A 24944-nucleotide genomic window follows, 5' to 3' on the forward strand; every position below is an offset into this window, starting at 1 on the left:
TTTAACATTTTTTTTGCCAAAAAAATGAAATTTTTCACTTTCAGCTGTAAAATTTTGCAAAAAAAACGACATCCATATATACATTTTTCGCTAAATTTATTGTTCTACATGTCTGATAAAAAAAAATGGTTTGGGTAAAAGTTATAGCGTTTACAAACTATGGTACAAAAATGTGAAATGTCCGCTTTTTGAAGCAGCTCTGACTTTCTGAGCACCTGTCATGTTTCCTGAGGTTCTACAATGCCCAGACAGTAGAAAAACCCCACAAATGACCCCATTTCAGAAAGTAGACACCCTAAGGTATTCGCTGATGGGCATAGTGAGTTCATAGAACTTTTTATTTTTTGTCACAAGTTAGCGGAAAATGCTGATTTTTTTTTATTTATTTTTTTCCTTACAAAGTCTCATATTCCACTAACTTGCGACAAAAAATAAAAAATTCTAGGAACTCGCCATGCCCCTCACGGAATACCTTGGGGTGTCTTCTTTCCAAAATGGGGTCACGTGGGGTAGTTATACTGCCCTGGCAATTTAGGGGCCCAAATGTGTGAGAAGAACTTTGCAATCAAAATGTGTACAAAATGGCCTGCGAAATCCGAAAGGTGAACTTTAGAATATGTGCCCCTTTGCCCACCTTGGCTGCAAAAAAGTGTCACACATCTGGTATCGCCGTACTCAGGAGAAGTTGGGGAATGTGTTTTGGGGTGTCATTTTACATATACCCATGCTGGGTGAGAGAAATATCTTGGCAAAAGACAACTTTTCCCATTTTTTTATACAAAGTTGGCATTTGACCAAGATATTTTTCTCACCCAGCATGGGTATATGTAAAATGACACCCCAAAACACATTCCCCAACTTCTCCTGAGTACGGCGATACCAGATGTGTGACACTTTTTTGCAGCCTAGATGCGCAAAGGTGCCCAAATTCCTTTTAGGAGGGTATTTTTAGACATTTGGATCCGAGACTTCTTCTCACGCTTTCGGGCCCCTAACATGCCAGGGCAGTATAAATACCCCACATGTGACCCCACTTTGGAAAGAAGACACCCTAAGGTATTCAATGAGGGGCCTGGCGAGTTCATTGAATTATTTTTTTTGCATAAGTTAGCGGAAATTTTTTTTTTGTTGTTTTTTTCTCACAAAGTCTCACTTTCTGCTAATTTAGGACAAAAATTTCAATATTTCATGGACTCAATATGCCCCTCACGGAATACCTTGGGGTGTCTTCTTTCTGAAATGGGGTCACATGTGGGGTATTTATACTGCCCTGGCTTTTTAGGGGCCCTAAAGCGTGAGAAGAAGTCTGGAATATAAATGTCTAAAAATGTTACGCATTTGGATTCTGTGAGGGGTATGGTGAGTTCATGTGAGATTTTATTTTTTGACACAAGTTAGTGGAATATGAGACTTAGTAAGAAAAAACAAACAAAAATATATATATATATTTCCGCTAACTTGGGGCAAAAAAAATGTCTGAATGGAGCCTTACAGGGGGGGTGATCAATGACAGGGGGGGTGATCAATGACAGGGGGTGATCAGGGAGTGTATATGGGTGATCAACCCCCTGTCATTGATCACCCCCCTGTAAGGCTCCATTCAGACGTCCGAATGATTTTTACGGATCCATGGATACATGGATCGGATCCGCAAAACACATGCGGACGTCTGAATGGAGCCTTACAGGGGGGTGATCAATGACAGGGGGTGATCAGGGAGTGTATATGGGTGATCACCCCCCTGTCATTGATCACCCCCCTGTAAGGCTCCATTCAGACGTCCGAATGATTTTTACGGATCCATGGATACATGGATCGGATCCGCAAAACACATGCGGACGTCTGAATGGAGCCTTACAGGGGGGTGATCAATGACAGGGGGTGATCAGGGAGTTTATATGGGTGATCACCCGCCTGTCATTGATCACCCCCCTGTAAGGCTCCATTCAGACGTCCGCATGTGTTTTGCGGATCTGATCCATGTATCCATGGATCCGTAAAAATCATACGGACGTCTAAATGGAGCCTTACAGGGGGGTGATCAATGACAGGGGGTGATCAGGGAGTGTATATGGGTGATCACGCCCCTGTCATTGATCACCCCCTGTAAGGCTCCATTCAGACGTCCAAATGATTTTTACGGATCCATGGATACATGGATCAGATCCGTAAAAATCATACGGACGTCTGAACGGAGCCTGACAGGGGGGTGATCAATGACAGGGGGGTGATCAGGGAGTTTATATGGGGTGATCATGGGTGATCAGGGGTTCATAAGGGGTTAATAAGTGACGGGGGGGGGGGTGTAGTGTAGTGTGGTGTTTGGTGCGACTGTACTGAGCTGCCTGTGTCCTCTGGTGGTCGATCCTAACAAAAGGGACCACCAGAAGACCAGGTAGCAGGTATATTAGACGCTGTTATCAAAACAGCGTCTAATATACCTGTTAGGGGTTAAAAAAATCACATCTCCAGCCTGCCAGCGAGCGATCGCCGCTGGCAGCCTGGAGATCCACTCGCTTACCTTCTTTTCCTGTGAGCGCGCGCGCCTGTGTGCGCGCGTTCACAGGAAATCTCGGCCCTCGCGAGATGACGCGTATATGCGTCACTGTGCGCAGGGCTGCCGCCTCCGGACCGCACATCTGCGTTAGGCGGTCCGGAGGCGGTTAAATTTGATCGCTGTAACACGCCCATCATGGGTTGCCTGTATATGTCTCGCAACAGGGGAGTCTTTATTGTTCCGTATGTCGTTAAGATGTTCTCCCATCCGTCTGCGGAACTCCTTATGGGTCTTGCCCACATATCTCATACTGCATTCACAAGTCAGAAGATATATCACTCCCATGGTGCGGCAGTTGATAAAATCACGTATGAAATAGGACATATCCTGTTGTATCATCAGTAAAGGATTTGCCCGGTCCTATGAAGTCACAAAACCTACAGTTACCACATCTAAAGCAGCCCTTGATGGGGTTCTCTAGCCAAGTACACGGTCTATCGGGTGGGATAAAATTACTGTGCACGAGATGATCCCTCAGATTTGCATCCCTCCTATACGTCACTGCTGGTCAGGGGCCTATCACATCAGTCAGATCGGGGTCAATCAGTAGAATTCTCCAATGACGACTTAAGATGTCTCTCACCTCCCTTGCTGCTTAGTCAGAAGGTCCCGACTACCCTCATCGTATTAGGTGTATTCTGGCCGGGGCAGGTGGTAGGGTGTAGTAACGTGGTTCGTGTTTGTTCCTGTGCTCGCTGGTATGCAGCCCGTAGTATTTTGTCGGGATAGCCTCATTCCCGGAATCTCTCCCTAAGGTCTTTGGCCTGACGTCTAAATTCCGTTTGTTCAGAACAATTGTGTCTTAGCCTCAGGTACTGTCCCGTGGGTATCCTGCATTTAAGTGGGGTTGGGTGGTTACTGTCTCATCTCAGTAGAGAGTTATTAGCAATGGGTTTGCGATATATTGTAGTTTGGAGGCCACCCCTACTATCCCTGAAAATAAGAATGCTCAAAAATGGGAGATGGTCCTTCACCATGACAGAGGTAAACCTTGAGTTGACAGAATTGACGTTTAACCGCCCAACAAAGTTGCCAAAGTCCGTCTCTGTCCCACTCCAAATGATGAAACTGTCGAGTGGAATAGAGGAGTAAAGGGCCTCCACATCAATTGAGGCCAGGAACCATCTGGGTTCCACAGTAATGCCCTCCAGTTTTGTGAGAAGGTCTACCCACTACAGACTACCCACACCTGACACGATGGGACGTCCCCTCAACGGGGACATGCCCTTGTGGAACTTTGGAAGACAGTAAAAGGTAGCCACCACTGGGTGGGAAGGATAGAGATACTCAAATTCATCCTTACTGATCAAGCAGTTGTCTTTGGCCTTCATAAGGATCCCCCGTAACTCAAACTGAAATTGTCTAGTGGGGTCCGATGCCAGTATCTTGCGATCTGTCTTCCAAAATTTCTGCGCACATCTCCCTGTAGATTGATGTGTCCATCACAACAACATTCCCCCCCTTATCCCATGGCTTAACTGTGATGGATCTATCTTTCTCAAGCTTTTTAAATCACTTTACGTTCTTCCGCACCACAGTTAAACCTCGGTGGGGCACGGTTTAATTTCACCAGTTCAGTAGTGGTTTGTTTGATGAACACATCAATGCAGGATATATCTCCTTGGGGAGGCATTTTCTTTAGATCTGTGAAAAGTGCTTGTGCCACCTCAATTTGCGGGCAAACAGGTGGAGATCCTTCACCCAGCAGAACATGTCAAACTAAGTCATGGGTATGAAGCATAGGCCTTGTCTAAGCAGGTTATTTTCTACTGGGGTCAATACACGGGAAGACATATTAATGACCAGGTTCTCGTCCGCTGTTGTTATTGTGTTGCTGGCGGTTGTGTACTTTGTCTGCGCAGGGGGTAGTGTGTTCCCTGTTCTAAAAAAAGAGGGGGGCGAGTATGAGTGGGTTGCTTGGTTTTGTGAAAAACTGCCTCCTCTCCTTCTTGATCTATACGCACCCCTACCTCTGCCCCTTGTTCTCAATTGTCTCTCTCTCTCTCTCTCGTTATCAGATAACTTAGTCTCTGTTGAGGAGAGGTCTGATTTTTTTCTTTTGAGTTGTGTCAGGATTTGTGAGAAATAGATAGGCCTTGTTCTCTATGAAATCTTGGGAGTCCTTAGCGAATTGCTTGAGTTTGCATTCTTTTAGATGGTATCGATATCGCTCTATGGTGTTCTGTAGTTGATTCTCTCCATTATTAAACTCGGGGCTCCTGGCTGAATTTCTTTGTGATCTCCATCTGTTCTGTAAGTTTTTTTTCTACTCGCTCATGTATAGTCCTTTCCTCTTCTAGTAACAACTGCATAAAACGGAGAGAACTATTAGTTGCTTCCCTTTCCCATTTCTTTAAGAGATCAGGGCTTCTGCAGCGACTAGCTGGAGTCAAGGAGATGCGTAGGCCACGCGGTACTATGCCTTGTTTAATGTAGTACTCAAAACCCTGTAACTCCCACCAGGAACTAATATGTTCTTTGTACAATCTGGTCAGTTCAGAAAATGTTCCTTTGAATGTTGGCATGTATTTCTTCTGGACAAGTGGATGTTCCGAGAATACTGCCTTAGCCTCAGTTAGCCACACATTTTTGTCTAGGCCAGTAATTAAAAGCCCTGCCATGTCCTCCCAAAAAAATTACCAAAAATGAGAAGGTCGCCCGTCAGAGTGGTACAAGTGAAGACCTCCCCCAGTATACTGCAGAATTGGAAACCGGGTATTTGAAGGGGGCAGTATAGCATATAAAACGTTTATGTATAATAACAAAAGGATTCCCCCTCCCCTTGCCTTACGCTTTATGGAGTATTTTATTGCACTAGGACACTCCCTATACACATCCCCTCCAGCCAATTTGCATCTCAATGCGTTTACTCCAGGAAGCGGGGCGAGTTATGCACGCCCCAGGGAGCTACACTGTTTGGCCGGCTCGGGAGTCTGCCCTTTGGCTTCAGTAGCGGTGGTGCATATGCGCGATGTGACACCACTAACTGCTAACTGCTGATGAAATTCAACAGCTCGAAACCAAAACTGGTAGGTTTGGCCAACAAGAATGTATATGGTTGGACCTTTTGTCTCTAGGCCAGCTTTAGGACTCTTATCAACCACTACAAAACAAAAAATCTGGGGGTCAATAATTGAAAAATAAATGCCACTTTTTGGCATATTTAAGGCGCAGATTTGGTCACAAAGGTGTTTTTCGGCAAAATCTGCAACTTTTTCTCCCCATGTACACCACTTACTCCTTTTTTGCCATTTCTGAGAAACTGAGGCATGGTGTGGGAGAAGAAGGGGGCGGGCTGGCAGGACCGTCTGATTCATTATTTTCTACGCCTTTTTGTCGTAGAAAATGACAAATCTACACCAGTACGGGAGCTGCCGTAGGATTTAGGCAAGTCGCACAGCCGCCAGTAAAGCACCCCTACATAACATAGGAGAATCAAGCAGCAGAGGACACGGAATAAGACCAGCGTCTAAAATTGCTGGTCCTAGTAACTGTCCCCCGCTGTACTTAAGAAAGCAGTGAATAGTTTGAAAATATCCTCAAAATTGCTTCAGTGAAAGGACTTGCCTAGAGATTACTTTATTAATTGCTAATAGATGGGAATAGGTACTTTTCCCTCTATAAGTATAGTAATACGATTATTAGGAAATCTCTTGCTAAAGACTATGGACACCTTTGTACTTTTTATTGTTTATTTGCTTCCTAAGCACAAAATTAAGCTACTTTCTAAAGAGACTTCAATAACACTTTCAGACCTTCACCTAGCTGGTGTCACCGCCAGCCCTGGGAGAGATCTTAGAAGTTCAGATAGACGGAAGACTCAGGAGTCTGACAGATCTCTCTTGTTTTCATTGTTGCTGACAGGTTTCCACCCCTTTGCAGATGCTGCTCATTATCAGTCAGGTGGCTCTTTATATGTTCCGCCTCTCACTTGTTTCCCTGCGGCTGATAGTTCTGTGGAGTGCTCTGCTTGTGTGGTGGTTCTTCTGTTCCAGTTGCTTCTCAAGCTAAGTCCTTTTACCTTTTCTTGGTGTGTCTGTTCTGACTAGGCTTCAGGGAGACACTAGCTCCTTCCGTTTGGAAGGAGCCGGTTGCCCCTTTCCCTGTTCCCAAAGCAGAGGGTTTGGTGCAGTGTTTCAGCAGTCTCAGGTTCCTGTGCATGTGCATTTCTACCTTTGAGATTTGCACATGTTGTTGGCAGCTTAGAGAGAGAATCGGGGATAGCTAGGAGGTGACCTCTTTGTTCCCTAGGTTTGGGGCCTAGCCTGGTCTTTTGTTGTGGTTCCCTTTGGTTGTCTTTCCTTCCCCGTACTACCTGTGACAGCTGTGGTGCTGAATTTGACATAAATCCATTAGAGCACTGATGGCTTTCTCTGCTCTCCCTCTACTTTATCTCATTGTTGGGGATAGCAGCAAAAGGCTGATGTATATGGAGGGGGAAAGGATAGTCCAAGGAGAGCGTCTCACACAGGCTGTACACACACATACAGAAGTTTGCAAGGGGAAGGCAGCAGCATCCTGGACACACAGATCCAGCATGTATTACTGGAAGTGACACAGCCACATGAGAAAAGTCTGAAACTCGGAGCAGGTTGCAAACCAAATATCATATGGTCTGAAAACGAATCAAGGCGCGAATATTGCAGTGTTGCACTTGTTTCTTCAAGGCAACAACTAAGATATGTACAAATCCATAGAACATAAGGTTAAAAGTACTCCATAGCTATAATTCTAAACACAAAAAGCCCCTCTAGCCTTATACCTTGCGTTTTAAAAATTGGAAGGCCATTCAATGAGATTCTTGGAAACAGATGAGTACGTCTGAATGTGGAGTAACACCGTGCAGAAGCGAGTTGCTACAGAAATAGATGTTCAATTTTTAAAGGGCATCAGTCATGTACCTATGAACCTGGCTGACCTGTTATGTACACTTGGCAGCTGAATGCATCTGTGTTGATCACACGTTCATATGTGCCTGCATTGCTGAGAAAAATGATGTTTTACTATATTCAAATGATCCTCTAGGAGCAACGGGGGTGTTGTTGTTACACCTAAAAGCTCTGTCCTCTCTGCAACTGCAGCACCCCCTGCATTTTGATTGACAAAGCCAGCCTGGGGTCATCACATTTATTGCTCATTCACACGACTGTGTGTGCCCTGTGCCTGTATTATGGACCACAATCCTCAAGATACGGAGCAGAGGCATGGATTGGAAGCCCACGGAAGCACTACAAAGCACTTCTGTGGGACTTCGGTCTGTGCCTCCACACTGCAAAAAAAATAGAACATGTCCTTTTTTTTTTTTTGCAGTGCAGTCTCTTGCGCATTGCAGACCCATTCAAGCCAATGGGTCCACGATCTGCAAATGGCGTGCACACGGATGGTGCCCGTGCATTGAGGACAGCTATGTACGGACCGCAGCATGGGGCACACGCGATCGTGTGAATGAGCCCTTTCACTGCCTGGCCCGGGGTCATTCAACATGTAGAGGGTGTGGCAGTTACAGAGAAAGCTGAGCCTCTAGGCGTAACGCCACCACTAGAGGCTCATTTGCATATATTAAAACTTAAATTTTTCCCGGCAATGTGGGCACATATGAACAGTATTGAAATTAGCCACACATACTTGGATGATGTCAAATGCACGTCATATGCTAAATTCAGCATAGCATGTGTCATAAGGTGATCCACATGACTGAGGCAGTAGAACTCGACTGTCTCCATGCACTGCTGTGCGGGCTCCGGAAACTGTATATGGAGAAATTAGCCTCAAAAATCAATTATACAGAATACTATAGTAGACTTTATGAAGATACAAAGGCAGAACTGCTAAATGTCAGTAGGCAAAAGCTGATCAGCAAAACAGATTTTCACTTAATGCGGTTGAGCAGCTGGCAGACAGGAGAAGCCTATAGAAGCTATTTTTCCATCACTAAAATAACGGAGTGTTATTACTTGAAAATAAGTGATTCAGCTAAAATCAGAAAAAAAAAAAATAGTCCAGAAATGAGAGGAAATGCAGGCACAGGTAGTTTTCCCGAAAGTGCAGATGACTCATCATAGATTGAAGTACAGATATTATTAAAGAAGCACAGGAAATAGGCAAAGTGAGAAAAATGACATAACTGGAATAGAGGATGACAAGTGTACTTATAGAAGGGGGTGGTTACTCTGGAATTAGGAGGTTTCATCATAGGCTAGTATAGGCAATAGTCAGGTATAAAAGCAATACAAAGCTGCTCGGAGAGCTCTGCCTCTTCAGCTTTTCGGATTATGTGCGGATTACAGATCCCATATACTTTCTGTAGAACTGTACTCTACACGCTTGAAACCCCTTTAAAGGGAACCTGTTACCTGGATTTTGTGTATAGAGCTGAGTACATGGGCTGCTGGATGGCCGCTAGAACATCCGCAATACCCAGTCCCCATAGCTCTCTGTGTGCTTTTATTGTGTAAAAAAAATTATATATATATATATATATATATATATATATATGTAAATGAGGCAAGTAAGAAGCCAAAGGAGCTGTTACTAACGTTTCTGCAGCCCAGCCACGCCCACTGTGAAGGAGTCCAGCACCTCCCTGCGTCAGAGTGCCGTAATATCGCGATGCGCGAGGTAGCACATGCGCAGTGTCGGCATAGTGTTCTTTCCCTGTGCTGGCATCAGCCTCAGGGAATGAACAACGCATGCGCTAGCTCGCATATCGTGAGATTATGGAGCTCTAGCTTTGCGATGTTGGGGAGCAAGGAGGAGATTCGGAGGATGCGGGGCGGTGCGGGGCTCCTTCACAGTGGCCGTGGCTGGGCTCAGAGTCAGAGAACGCTGGACTCATCTCTCAAGCATGGAGGACACAGGACTCATCTAAGGTTCATTTACACACATATATATATATATATATATATATATATATATATATAAAATAGGTTTTTTTTTGACACAATAAAAGCACAGAGAGCTATGGGGACTGGATATTGTGGATGTGCTAGCGGCGATTTAGCAGCTCTAAACCCAAAATCCAGTGACAGGTTCCCTTTAAAAGGGTTCTCCACAGATGTGATAAAAGAAAAAAAAAAAAAAAAAAAAAAAAACACACAACACATATCTTGTGCCTGCTATTCCTCATATGTGGAATTGGCGTTTTTTTCAGGACATCTTCTAACGTGGTTTTTGGTGCAGGTTTGGTAGTTTTCATTCCTATCCATTTTCAATAGAAATTCTGGACAAGAAACTTTTTTCTACAGTGTGCTTTTTTTTTTTTAATAGTGCACCGTTTAACATGCGGATTCCCCATTCATATGTGTTTTACGAGCTGATTTCTGGCACAGAATCCACGCCAAAATACACACCAGAAATCCTCTGTGTGAACATACCCACACTTTTATAAGAGTTTTTGCCTTTTTTGATATTTTTCAGGTCTGAATAAAGTGTCATACCTAGTGCATTCTGGGTTTTAAGAAAAAAAAAAAAAAAAAAACACACATGGACCCCTGCTCAAGAAAAAAAGTCACCAAAAGTTCAAATAAAAATTAGAATAAAAAAATAAATCGTACAATAAAAGAATCATCTGTCAAATAATTCTCTTAAAGAACTTGCCATGCAGACATGAGGAGCACTTTGAATAAACAACCTGTCCTCTTTTACCTGCACATCCAACGATCTACAATGAAAAGGTCAAGTGTTTATCTGCCAACCGTTCTTCTACCTCCTAATGTTTCCTAAGACTTAGATCTTGCTCCAGAGAGGATTATTGGACAAGGATTAACATGTCTATGAAACATCAGTTGAGAAATCAAGGTGGTTTCTAAATGAGCCTGCAGCTTTAAAAGAATCTGCAGCCTCCCTGGAGCGCTAAACGTTACAAATCGTGCAGGTGGTTAATGGGTGATGTTATCTGACAGTAGAGCAGTCAGACAGCTCCGCGGGTCCCACCAGAAACAAGGAAAATGGTAACAAACTTGCAGGTTTTCCTCCAGCTGTGAAGTGCCGTTTAATTCTGTGGGTATGCAAATCGCACAACAGTGGAGGGATTAATTAAAACGGCTCTGCGTGTCTCTTTAGCAATAAAGGAGTTCATTACTACAGCTCTGTGGGTCTCTTCAGCAATGAAGAGTTTAATTCTGACGGCTTTGGTGTTCTTTAGAAGATATGATGTTAATAACAACCCATGTGATTCCTGTTCAGAACTATTGGATACTTAGGTAACTACAAGTACCTTGGCCTAGTAGACCCAGGGTTTAACTGAAGGTAAGACCAAAACCATGGGAGCATAATATGGGGCCTCAGGATCCATGATGGTCTAAGATCATAAGGACCTACAATATTATTACCTAAGGCTACTTTCAAAGCCAAAACCATAAGTGGGCCCAAAACACAGACCTTTCCATTACTGTTTTTTTCTGTAGGTTCTACTCCTACGTTGGCTTACAAATAAGGTTCAAATGCTGGTTTTTTGCAGTACATTTTTTTTGCTTTGCAATTGATCTAGGAAATGAACAAATGAATAGACAAGAGACAAAATTGCTCACCATTCATCCCATATAAAAAATATAAAAATACTGTAAAAAAGTGCAAGACACGATTACACATACAGTGTACTAGGTTTCATGAAGCAAATGTAAGGTAGTTTAGTCTTTGTTAACACTGGTATTAGGTTCCATCTTTGATGGACCGACTAAGTCAACAATCCAATAGAAACTGAAGATTGTTAGGAAATGCCTTCAATGTCAGATCTCTGGGATCCACTTCTATCACCAGAAGGAGGCCCATGAAGTGAAGGGCAGCACACCAGTCATGTGTGGCGTGCTGCCATTTACTGCTATAGGAGTTCTAAAAAGAGCTGAGTGACCCTCCTAAAATGGTGAATGGAGAGTGTCTACACTTGCATACTGCTCCCTACTATACTTTAAGGGGCCCTGTTCTGAGATGGGAATACCCCTTTAAGATCAACATACATGTCACTAAATCAACTGATACGCTTGCAGTGTCTATGAGCCACTAAGGTAGTACCCATTTTTTTCCCTTCTTTATCAATATGTTCCCAATATGGCGATTAACTGTCCATCTCCAGGAATCTAGTCCACAAGTAATACTATTACTTTCAAGAAATACAACCAGGACATTTTAAAATCTTTCAATGAATCATGCATCACAACAGTTCATTGTGACACTGCTTGTACAGTAAAATCACACATTACTGTATATAATAATGATTTACAATATCTGACAGCTCACAGGTGGTGTCAAAGGTTACTGCATTCACTGCAAAAAAACAAACAAAAAAAACAACATTCACCAAGAAGAAGAAGAAGAAGAAGAAGAAGTTGTTGGAATTGAATGTAATGATAATATGTGGTTACAATACTAGAGCAAACTGATAAGTTTATTAGGGGAAAACTGTAGACTTGAGAGGAGGCTCTGGGACCCCGTCAGGCCAACTCTAGCCTGGATCCAAGATAAGATACTGTCGATATTAACCACACTGAGGGCCTTTTTAAAGGTCAGTGGGGGAAGCACTTTGTGCCCTCTTGTGGAAGACCGTTTTCTTATCAGACCACACCTGTGGTGGTTACAATTCTGCTTTCAAGTTTTGCAGCCATCTGATATTTCTAACTGGGTGCATCACTTATTTTTGTCAATGAGTGTATTTTCATGCCTCTAAAGGGAATGCAGCTGTATACATATTGCATATTTCAAATACTATATACAACAGGAATCGTACCTCCCAATATTTGAATCCCACCCACTATCACAAAACACCATCAAGTCATCCAAGAAACACCCATGTTGATGCATATTTGCATAAACCTGTCCCTTTGAGGTCAAGTTTCCTGAAGAATTTGACACTTTGCTTGTAAGCAGTAATGGGTGGTATGACATGACCTTAATATAGAGCATTTTTAAGTACAGAAAGAGGTGATTATGCTAGTAACTTACAGACACGTTGTATAAGTCATACAACTCCCAAGCAACATCAAGTCTCTTGTTTGTGATCAAGTATTTAATTCAATTTCAGTTATTTGCCTTTAAAGTAGCTGCCCTACAACATAGCCTTGCCATATGCTAGTAAAGTTTTAGGTGCACTATGGGCAAGGGCCACTCTGCTTGGTACACCATGGCTCCACCAGCAACCTCGCCTAGAGTCCCCCATATTTGATTACAGTCCCTGAGATTTTAGAGCTTGTAGAAATGACACAGGGAAGCCAAGTGCACCAAACGGAGAGGCCCTGCCCACGGTGGACAGAAAATCTAGCTTGCTTAAAAATAAACCAAACATTTTGTAGAATTAGAGGACTAGATTTTCACTAAGTACGGTATGGTTAAATTTAGCGGTCTCTACCTACATGGCGGTATGCTTACTTTGAAACCGATTTTGGAGGTGGTCCAATCAATGAAACCACAACCCCTAGAATGGCCCACCACTGACCTGAGATGGCCATGCAAGAACTGTCACTGGTCATCAAAATGTATGAAACATGAATATACATTACATATTCGCCACACGACCACTGAGGATTGTACAAGTAAAAGACATTTTCATCATCATTTCTGATTGGTTCCAGATACTCACATCAAGTGCAAATTCTCAGACTATTTCCTATAAGAGCATTATAGGTCAGCATTCCATAACGCAGACATCGCGCAACCCACCTATGACACCGATCATGCATTTAAGGTGTATGGATACTATGGAAACGTCTCATTATGGCTACTGTATAACTAGCCATACTAAGCTATAATATGACTCGGTTCATCCAGTTGTTACAGAAAACTTCTCCATGGCTGGTCCTTTTACAACTTAAATTAAACCCCTTCTGAGCTCAGAAAATGAGTCTCGAGTAGTGCACCTAGTACACTGCCAAATCAATGAAGCATTCATGGCTGACATTTCAAATTTCACCTTTTTTAATTTCATATAAAACCTATATATTTCTTTGAAGCTGGAACTGCCTTTTACAATCTTGCATAGCCCCAAGAGAAATAAAACTGAATATATACCTATATCAAAGGAAATAGAGCTAATATGACACTCTTGTGGCCTCATACACAAAAGGAAGCGAAAAAGCAACGGCAGCTAATGAGATCCATAGCAGATGACTGCTAGAATCTGATTGGTTAAAAGGGTCATCCAGGAATACAATATCAATGACCTATTCTCAGGACAGGTCATCAATATCTGATTGATGTGTGGAGAATTCCTGGCACCAGTGCCAATGAGCTGAATGAAGAGGCTGAGTCGATCCTGTGAGAATTGTGGATTCTTCTAGGCCAGTGGCATCATATTCCTCGGTTACATGGTCCATGTAAAGCCCAGTTCCATTCAATTGAATGGGTATGGCTTCAGTACCAAGCATAGTTGCAATACAATGTACAGTGCTATGCGGAGGCCACAGTGCTCATTATACCGTGGTGGGCCTCTTCAAACAGCTGGTTGGCAGAGGTGGCATAAGTCGGATACTCACCAATCGCAAATTGATGACCCAGACTGAGGATAGGCCATGACTATTGTACTCCTTGAAACAGGCAAGGTTGCTACTTACTTCTAGCTATATTTATTTTATAGACTAACAAAATTCCATGGCCCTTCCAAAAATAGTATGAGTTTATTTCACCAGAAAAAACAACAACGTTTCAATCTACTCAGTGGGATCTTTCTCAATCAGTGATGCTTGAGAAAGATCCCACTGAGTGGATTGAAACGTTGCTGTTTTTTCTGGTGAAATAAACTCATACTATTTTTGGAAGGGCCATGGACTCTTGTAAGTCTAATGTAAGTAGGTTGGGTGGATAGCCCCCACAGCCGTTGGCACCCAAAATACTTATTTTTCTTTTGCTCTTTTCTGCCCCTTTTTGTATATTATATTTTTTTATACATAATGCAAAAATAGTATTGTACTGGTTTTATGAATATATATATATATATATATATATATATATATATATATATATATATATATATATATATATATTTTACTAACAATTCTCTACCAGTAGAATATCACAGCAACATTATATGAAAAGGTTTATGCATAGGATGCTTTAAGCTGGACGGAGTTACAGTGAACCACTCATAAAAAGGTCAGAGTGAAAATGGATTTAAAAACTGCACAGAAACCAGACCATATAAATGGAAGGATTTCGAGAAGCAATCATTTCAGACCGGTAGCAATGAGAAGGCAAAACCCTATTCCGACTGTAAAGCAATTTAAGCCAGCATTTTTATTAGGGATTCTGAAAACCCAAATGGACCATTTAGCCACTTAATCTCACGGTTTCTAACTGCAGACAACGATGACCTAACTAGAAGCAGGGCGGTTTGTCTAAAATAGGAAAAGTAATGTAAAGCGTAAAAAATATATATACGATAATCAACTCTGGGTTTAGAGCGCAAGACAGGAGTTAAGATGCTGTGAAAATTATTAGTGTCTACTAGGAATACTAGAAAGTAATACGTACTTTTTGTTATCAGTCACATATGAAAAAAGTTTACTTATATTAGCAGAGATGCTCTTCACCTTGTACTTTTATCAATTCTAATTCACTATATCACTTTAAAAGCACTGGAAATGGCGGCTTATGGAAAATATGGTGAGGTGGTGGTTACCAAAACGTAGAATTCACAAGCTAATTGACCTATAGAACATACTGTACCTCCCTGACTTTGTGTCACAATTAACCTCGGGTTCTCTATCTGACCCACCTGAGTTTTGTCCAAGTAAAATACTTTATTTTACTCAAAGCGCTGACATATTCTGAAGTGCTTTACAGACATTATCATCACTCACAATCTAAAGTTCCCATCAGGACAATATGTCTTTGGAGTGTGGAAAGGAACCAAAGGAAACTCATGCAAACATGGCAAAAAAATAATAAAAAATTCATGTACATGTTGCTCTGGTTGGATATGAACCTAGGACTCAAGCACTACAAGACGCCAGTGCTGACCACTGAGCCACCGTGCTGCCTACCTTTCCATCAGTTTAACAGGGGCTGTCTATTTGGGCCAACCTCTTCTACTATAAGGCTACTTTCACACTGGCGTTTTGGCTTTACGTTTGTGAGATCCGTTCAGGGCTCTCAGAAGTGGTCCAAAACGGATCAGTTTTGCCCTAATGCATTCTGAATGGAAAAGGACCCGCTCAGAATGCATCAGTTTGCCTCCGTTCAGTCAGTATTTCGCTCTGGAGGCGGACACCGATACACTGCTTGCAGCGTTTTGCTGTCCATTTGACGAAACTGAGCCAAAAGTTTTATCTGACACAAACTGGCGCAATAGAAAACGAATCGGTCTCTCATTGACTTATAATGGAGTTCATGACGGATCTGTCTTGGCTATGTTACAGATAATACAAACTGATCCGTTCATGGCGGATGCATCTGGTTGTATTACTGTAACGGATCCATTATGGATCCGCCCAAAACGCAAGTGTGAGAGTAGCCTTACATGTCCTTGGATAATTAGCTATAGCTGATTGTAAAGGGTTAAATAGGACCTTTCACCGTTTTACAAACGAAGTACGCTCTGCTGATGCTGCTATAACTTTTCTTTTTTTTTCAAACGGCCCTCGGCTGCCCAGCTGGTACTCCCGTTAGGATACAGGGCGTGCAAACCGAACAGACAGCATTGGTAAAGGGTGAAGGCAACGTCAGTGCTTCTCAGTGGATGTCTCCTTCTCCCTGGTGGTGGAACAGTCCAATCACAGTCAGGGAGGGAAAAAAAAAAAAAAAAAAAAAAAAAAAAAGGCTCACCTTCCCAACAGTGAAAGGTCGTCTTTAAGCTTCTAGGATCCTCCACAATCAGCTGTTAGAGGCGTTGTCCAACTTTGGAGGGCCTTTTGGCCAGAAATCACCATCCCCCATGTTGCCAAAGCATACTTACCTGATCACTGCTGCTGGGTTTCAGCTCCTTTGGTTCCCCGCCACAGCTGCCATAATCTGGTCCCTGCTGTTAAAATTCCCGTTTGATGCAAGTCACGTGGCCTCTGCAGCCAATGGTGACATCTCGCCCTTGTGTCATATGATCTTGTGACGTGACACAAGGGGGACATGTCACCGCTGTGGCCAGTCATTGCCTGCAGTGGCCACATGACCTGCATCAAAATGGAAGTTTAACATTAGGGACCAGCAGCAACTGGGGGTCTTGCTGGAGGTCCCCCCAAAAGGTGGACAACCTCTATAAACCAGCAGAATGAATTATTACTCAGTGCCTATCACAATCAATGGGACATGCGTGTAATGCATGAATAAGCCAGGTTGTCCAGACGGAGAGCTACTATTTGCAGAAGCTCTTTACTCTAGTTAGAGGAGTCCCAATGGAGAGACTCCCCTCTATATGGTCCATTTGCATTGATAGGATACATGCAAAAGGGGTTGGCAACCTACCAAAACCCTTTCATGTCCCACACTCTTCCTATATTAAAGCTAGTTCTTTATGTCCCAGCTTCTTACTGGCACTCACATGCTAATCACAGGATACGGTCCTGAAACCTTGAAGCAAACTGATAAGTTCTGTCGAAGAATAAGGTCTTTGAGCTTTCTGCACATTTGACAACTATATGAATGAATACAGTATAAATGCAACCAAATCTGGCCACATTTAGCACTATGTACACTGACCGTTTCTCTCATAAAACATCTTGTATATAGTAAGATTCGTTTGGACAAAAAAAAACGTGGACTGGACAGATGTTAAAGCTGACCATACCCATCAGATTAAGGTCATTCGAACCTACGGATTCCAGCCCGACCGGACAACCGTCTTATGTGTATGGAGGCCTTCTGACTCTGCCCTGGCGACATATGCAGGAGGAGAGAAGCACCGGGCATCTAGATTTTAACATGCTCAATCCTTTTGCTCCTAGGTGAAACAAGGCTTCAAGAGGTTTCTGGCACCAGCTCACCAGACTTTATATATTCAATGCAAATGCAGATTTGGCCGACTATTTGAAGTGTATGGCTAGCCATTTGTTCTGCTATTTTACCTGGTTTGAAAGAGTCTATCTCCATCTAGAAGTAATAGCCTATTTACGAGTTCAGCAGACTGCAAAACTAGCAAATGCACATGTGGGACAGTAGAGTCTGTCTTTGCGTTCCAAGACAGGTAGCTCTTGATCACTGTTGAATGTTATTTGCTAATTACGAATTATCCCAGAGTGGCTACGGAGAAGACCAATACCCATAGCTGCCATCTGTGCACATGTAACAGATCTGATAACCAGCACGATTTTTTTTTTACATTTCACATTCAGCTTTCAATAAAATCCACATTGCATATATGGACAAAAGGACTATTTAATGATTCTAGAAAAAAAAATATATATAATAATTTTATGGGAAAAGCGACAAAAATCCAGACAATTCAAATAACTTCATATGCCAGTTCTGGATCCTCAGGAGGATAAGCTGAATAGCAATAGGCTTGCATTTACCTGGAGGACATTTTGACTTGGACCAACGCGCTAAACTCATTTTCAAAATAAAGTCACACCCAAATGCTGGATCTCCCAGAGAAGGAAGATGGGGTGGATTCATCTTCATCTTAGATGAAGACAGAGCTTTCCATTCGGCCAACTATAACTAGTCATTTAGGCTGTTTCTAATGCCACTCGCTCTTTGCTAACTTCTTTGAACGTTAAGCGCGCCTTTATGGCAGAATTTTACCAAAGCTGTATTATGGATTTTAGATGTATTTCAGATGTCACCACACAATTAGTGGGACGTCATGATCTGCTGTATACTAGTGCCATCAGAATCAAGCTCATTGTGTGCATGAAAAACAAACACAATGCATATGGGTGATATGAAGTATCTGGGCAATCAGCCCTGGCATCATTTCAATGCTTAAGAAAACAAGGTGCTCCGGGTAAGTACAAGTGTGTATTTTTTATTTTAAATTTTTGTATGGATTATCATTGGCACAATTCTTACTTTTAAGCCTCTGTTCTTTGGTAATAAAATGCAATATTAGAGGGTAGCGTAAAGTCCAAACCAGATGACAGAGGGTCGGGATGGGACATAAAAGGGTACGCCTCAGCTAAATTGCTGATCACTGGAGGGTCAATCAATGTAACCTCATCAATTATTAGAACAAAGTGTCACGAATGCCAGAAATTAGGCATGACACCGTCTCCTGTACTTAGTAGCGGCTGCCATTTTATTCTAGTACAGATTGGAGATTTTGGTTCAACATACTGATTTGATGGAGAGTAGAATAACCATTAAAAATAGTGTCAGTAAAAATAGAACCTTAAATGGTTGATACAGTGGACCATACCACAGATTTGCAGAAATTGTAAATCCAATTTGGAAATCAACGTATTTTGTCCATGATTTATGGTGCCCTTTCTCAATAAACAGAATGTATAGATTGTTGATTGCTAATTTTAGCCTGCAGTGATGTTAGTCTCTCATGCACACGACTGTGCTACAGTGGGCTGGCTATAAGTAACTAACAGCATGGCCACCAGGTGACGCAAGAAAACCCACTGCATTGGAAGAGTGGAGATTTGTACGGACTGTGCTGTAGACAGATTTCACCTTCTACTGCAGATATCCACAATAGAAAATAAGACCTACGGTGTAAAACTCCGGCATGGCTGTTCCAGCAGACAAGCTGAGAATCGGCCGGACACAAACCACAGCATGCGACTGCTTGTGTCTAGCCGGTTCTCCATTTGTCTGCCGGAATGCGTATGGATCTTCGCCGGACACCATTATACTTAACAGGGCCAGAGGACACTCTGTCCACATCCGGCAGTGCTGAATCCAGTGAATTCCGGCAGGCTGTTCTCTGGACAGTAGCCTAACATCTTGCAGTTTTGAAATTCCCATCACATGTAAAGTTATGTGCAGATTCCAGGGTGGAGGCTCTCCGCAGTGTGGATGACATTTTCTTAAAATCTCATTCACTTCCCTGCACCGTACACCATTGCGGATTTGCTAAATGCAAATATACGGCGGCAAAACACCAGAGGACTCACCACATGAGAACATACCCTAAGAGTGGCTACGCAAGGTGCGGATGACGAATGTTTTTTCCATGTAGATTTCATGCGGAAAAACCATAGTGTAATACAGTACCAGTGTACTAGGTTAGTTAAGTGTATTAAAGCGGTTGTCTCATCTCAGACAATGGGGGCATATCACTGGGATATGCCCCCATTGTCCTTATGTGCGGGTCACACCACTGGGACCTGCACCTATACAGAGAACCGAGCAACGAAAGTGGTGGGGGGCGCACGGCGCACTGCGCAGCCGCCCTCCATTCATTTCTTTGGGACCGCCAAAAATAGCCAAGCGCTGGCTCGGCTATTTCTGTCGGGCCTTTAGAAGTGAATGGGCTGCTCATGGGTAGTGCATTCCCCCTTCACTTCTATGGGGAAAGCGCTTGGTGGTGGCCGGACCGTAATTCCTCCAGGCACCACTTAGCGGGGCTCCATTTAGGAGATAAGTGTGGGTCCCAGCGGTGAGACCTGCACCTATAATACAATGGGGGCATATCCTAGCGATATGCGCCCATTGTCTAAGATGAGACAACCCCTTTAAGTTAGGCAAATCTCATGCACACATTGCTTTCTTCTTAGGCCACCTGCACCCGTGCGGAAAAATTGCAGTGTATTACGGTACCAGCAAAGTGTATGAGCTTGCACAACTCTCATGTACACTTTCCAGATTTTTTTTTACCCACGCGGAAATTGATCTGTATTGCGGATTTCCAAAACTGCAGTATGTCAATTATGTTGGCGGAGTGCACCCTATTAAATAGAAGGGCGAGATCTGAAACTGAATCAAATCCACATCAAAATCCGCAATTAGACATTGCGGACTTTGGTGTGGTTAAAGTTCAGAAACACACAGACCGTAAATCCACACAGAAATTCATGCGGATTTCTGTGCGTTCACATGCACTCGTGTGCCAGTAGCCTTAGGTGCGGAAATTGCCCTGTTGTACGGATTTTGGGGGACCAGTAATGTGAAACCCATAAATCAACACTTGAAAGCCCAACTCAGCCCATGTCCCATGAGGAGGAGGCAGCTGATGCACATCTGTCACACTTACTTTGTCCTGTTTGCATTCCTCCAGCTGAGGGGCCACAGATGCAGCAGGAGGAGACTTCAGAGAGGTTCCTCCAGAGCCGGCATCTCAAACTGCGGCCCTCCAGCCGTTGCAAAACTACAACTCCCACAATGCCCTGCTGTAGGCGGATACCTGTAGGCTGTCCGGGCATGCTGGGAGTTGTAGTTTTGCAACAGCTGGAGGGCCGCAGTTTGAGATCCCTGCTCCAGAGCAGGAGGAACTTGAAGTAGGGTTAGAGCTATTGGTGGGGCTTGAGCCTCCTTTCTCCCCAGTGTCCACCTTGATGAGCCTGTGCTTAGGAGACACATACTTCACTTCAGGAGAAGGTGAGGAGGGGGACTGGGCAGTGGGCGCAGGAGGTGCCGTGGGCACTACGGATTTTGAAATGCAGCATGTTAATTCTTGTTGCGTTTTTCTTGTGCGGATTTCACCCTTATTAATGGAAGGGTGAGATCTGTGGAAAATCCGCACCAAATACCGCACAAAAACAACAAATATGCAATAAATAGAGTAGATTTATGTGCAGTTTTGGTGCATACTTCATGCAGATTTTCTGCACACAAATCTGCAGGTGCCCTTAGATGCGGATCTGACAGATCTCATGTACACTTAGTTTGTTCCCAGAGCCTGACCCGCTGTGTAAATTTTAAAATCTGCAGCATGTCAATTGTGGGAATTTTTTCCCACCGGCATGGTGAGATAAACTGAAAATCTGCATTAAATCTGCACCAAAACTTGCATACAAAAATGCACCAAAACACGATAAATATGTGCGTTTTTGGTGCGATTTTAGTGCAGATGTCTTGCGGAAATCTGCACCGTGCGCAGCCACCTGTTTAAAGCTTGCGGCGGCTGTCTGAAATCAGCTTAGCTCCATTCAATGAAGCTAAGCTTCGAGAGGGTCTGCTACTTTCCAAGCGAACAACCGTGGCAGAAACCACAATGGTTTCCGCTGCGGAGTACACAGCATCAAAATCCACCTTGTCCACCTTAGGTTGAAAAATTGGTGTCAGAACAGTAGCGTAATTAGGAGCTAAAAAAAGGGCCAACTTGGTGGTGGAACCACTGCCAAATACACTCAAGATCCACCTTCTCCTCCTCAATCTACTTAACCCCTTTCCGACTTTAACTTTCCTAGAAAATGCTATAAAGCAGTAACATGACACTTCTGAAATGTATTTTAAAGCTGCTGCGTAAAAATACCTCTCCATATGTACTAGAGAGGAGATTTCCCACTGAAATCAGTCAGAAGCTGTTGATGGCGTTTCTAGAGTACTATGCTGCAGAATATGTAGTGTTTAAGGTTTTCTTAACCATGTGAACAAAGCTGCAAATTTGAATCAGGTTTCACCCTTTGCAATGCAGGGTGGAAATCTACAGGAGATATTCATAGGATATAAAAAAAAAAAAAAAAAGACCCAAACTAGGGGAGAACATCCATGTTCAGGTTTGGTTTTTGAAGCCAAAGCCAAGATTCAAATAGAGGAGACGCAGTCTTTCCTTTATACACTGCATGTCCTCTGCTTAGGACCAGTTCCTTGCTTTGGCTTCAGAAACTGCATCTGAAACCTGAACGTGAATCCAGCCAAACGGTGCAGTGCCAATAATTAGTGCATTTTCCAGAAATTTTTAAATCATACTCCGATAGTCTAATGGGATGTAGGATACTAGTAATGAGATGTTGATCCAAAACATGTTATTTCCCTCCATACAAGAGTCACAGCACAAAATGAGATGCTCGTATTGCCTATTGTCCTAACCGGCAAATAGTATGGTCCAACTGTGGACAATGCAGAACAAATTCATACTGCACTCATATAGACGAGTCTCTCAGTAAACCAAGGGTCACTCACTTCATAAATCCTCCAGGATTTCAGAACCAAAGCTAAATTTGAGGTTCTTCAGTCTGACGAGAAGATATCAAATGGGATTTATTTATGACATTCAAATCTATATCCTAGCGTAATCTGGGATCTGTCCAGTATTCCCCTGGATAAAGCCTAGTCCTACTGGGGTTTAATTAAGTCTCAATAAAGCGGATTTCACGTCACTTATCAGTGGATGTAGATATTATTATGGGATAATAAGTCTTATTGAGGAATTAGCAATACTCCCTTGATTCATAATGACCCCTGAAATGATCTTCTGCGGTTGCGCATTATCCCGTGGCTACGCTGAAATTAATGACATGGATAAATGGTAATCGAACTGACATGTATCTGCAGAAATGTGCTCCATGGTGGCATATGGCTGGGTGAGGTGTGATATATGAGACTTCACGTGGTCCATGATTATACACCTCTCGCAGACACTTTCACATAACCCCCTAGAGAGATCTATTCACCTTCCTTGATTTATGGCACGTTGTCACCCACCTCCCACCCAGCAAGGTGCCCCCTCCACACATCATGTGCTGCACTGCAAGGTCTCAGTGTCAACATCATCTGATAAACCCATCACTGCATGCTAATAAAGTCTTCTCCACGCAGAAAAGCACTAGTAAATATCTGGAGGAGGACAAAAGAAAGGTTTTGAAAAGAAAAAAAAAAAAAAAGGATTCGTGAAGTGTTCCCTTCCTGTAATGAAGCCACACGGAGGGGAGAGGAGGATATATAGACATCATAGTCTCTCTTCAACACAAAGCCTTTCATATTCTTACACTTTGTGGCTCTATGACATCAAGACAAAGAGATGGACAGTACCAACTGGAAGTGAAAGGGTTCAAAGCCTAAGCTTACCTTTCAGCGCCACCCCACCCCCCATGACAGCTCCTATTGTCAGTCTTTTCATGATCTTGATAAACGTTATCCTACATCAACGCACCGTACCCTCAGTCACTTCAAGGTGACAGCCTTCCACCCTCTATGTGCTGCTCCTCCAGAATCTGATTTCAGATAGGAGGACTAGAAATAGTAAGGAAAATGAACAAAACAATAATGATAGTTTATATCACCACAAAGCTAAGGGTGGAACAGCTAGAACCTCTGATGAACTTTACAACCAGACGTACAAAGAGGGGCACAGGACGGCAGAGCAGAGCTGACCAGGTATGACATTAGTAGGAGCCTCTCTCAGCCATCTATTGAACAGGTCCAAACAGTTAATTGATTGTTAACCCTCACTATGACATGTATCCTTAGGATAAGTCCCTTTGATTCATATCTATGGACATTGTGAACTTTGATCACACAGTTTATGGGGGACCAGTAATGTGAAACCCATAAATCAGCACTTGTAAGCCCAACTCAGCCCATGTCCCATGAGGAGGAGGCAGCTGATGCACATCTGTCACACTTACTTTGTCCTGTTTGCATTCCTCCAGCTGAGGGGCCACAGATGCAGCAGGAGGAGACTTCAGAGAGGTTCCTCCAGAGCTGGAGGAACTTGAAGTAGGGTTAGAGCTATTGGTGGGGCTTGAACCTCCTTTCTCCCCAGTGTCCACCTTGATGAGCCTGTGCTTAGGAGACACATACTTCACTTCAGGAGAAGGTGAGGAGGGGGACTGGGCAGTGGGCGCAGGAGGCGCAGTGGGCACTATGGAGGAGTTCATAGGGGCACTGGAACCTGTGGCACTAGAAGTAGTGTAGGGATCCTCAAAGTCTCTCTCCTTCTGCAGCTTATATGCCGCCAGGATGTCCGGCTGTCCTGCTGGGGTGACAGGGAACTGGGGCACTGCGGAGTGGTGGTGGTGATGGTGGTGCCCCCCAGCCTGGCACTGCCTGTAGTCCGGTTTAGGAGGGGCAGGAGGCGGCGGCTTGGAGCTTTTGAAGCCCAGGTGTTCCTTGATCCATTTGGCCATGCTGCCGGCGCATTGCTGTCCCGTGCTGGAGGCTGCTGGGGGGCTCCCTCTGCCACTGATGCTGCCGCTGCGGGGAGGCTCTGCCCGGACGCTTCTTGTGGAGTCCAGCGGCTGGGGACTGCTGCCTGGAGGAGCCGAGGAGTGTCCGCTCAGCAGCATGAGGGGGCAGGCGAGCAGTCAGGCGTCAGTGCAGGCAGCGTGGTGAGCAGCTGATGCCATCTGTATGAATGAGCCGTGTGAGTCCACAGCACGTTATATACATACACACTACGCGGGGAAGAGGGCGGCACTGCGCCACCTGCTGGCCGAAACCTCCGCTCCGCCAGCGGGAGAGGAGTTGGTTTCTCATTCACTATCTTATCCAAGCACAAAAGAGACTGTGAGTCTCCGTCCGACTATCAGAATGAAAATAAAAATAATGAAGAATAGTTGAGCAATATAAATTATTTTAATAATAATAATGAGGCTACACGTTGTTTGTTTCCATGTCCGTTCAGTTTTTTTTTCCGGAT

At 43.6% G+C, this 24944-nt stretch overlaps 1 protein-coding gene across 2 annotated transcripts in view; it reads right to left on the reverse strand.

The window, feature by feature from the left end:
- SHF (Src homology 2 domain containing F) overlaps positions 1–24638 on the reverse strand; it is a 281291-nt gene extending 256653 nt beyond the window's left edge. For both annotated transcript variants that reach the window (XM_044283320.1, XM_044283319.1), the window contains exon 1: positions 23932–24638. In XM_044283320.1, coding sequence (XP_044139255.1) covers positions 23932–24591 — 660 coding nt within the window. In that variant the 5' untranslated portion in view covers positions 24592–24638. The remainder of the gene's footprint in view (positions 1–23931) is intronic.
- Positions 24639–24944: the final 306 nt, after the last annotated feature.

Source organism: Bufo gargarizans, chromosome 2, assembly GCF_014858855.1.
Source record: "Bufo gargarizans isolate SCDJY-AF-19 chromosome 2, ASM1485885v1, whole genome shotgun sequence".
NCBI lineage: Eukaryota > Metazoa > Chordata > Amphibia > Anura > Bufonidae > Bufo > Bufo gargarizans.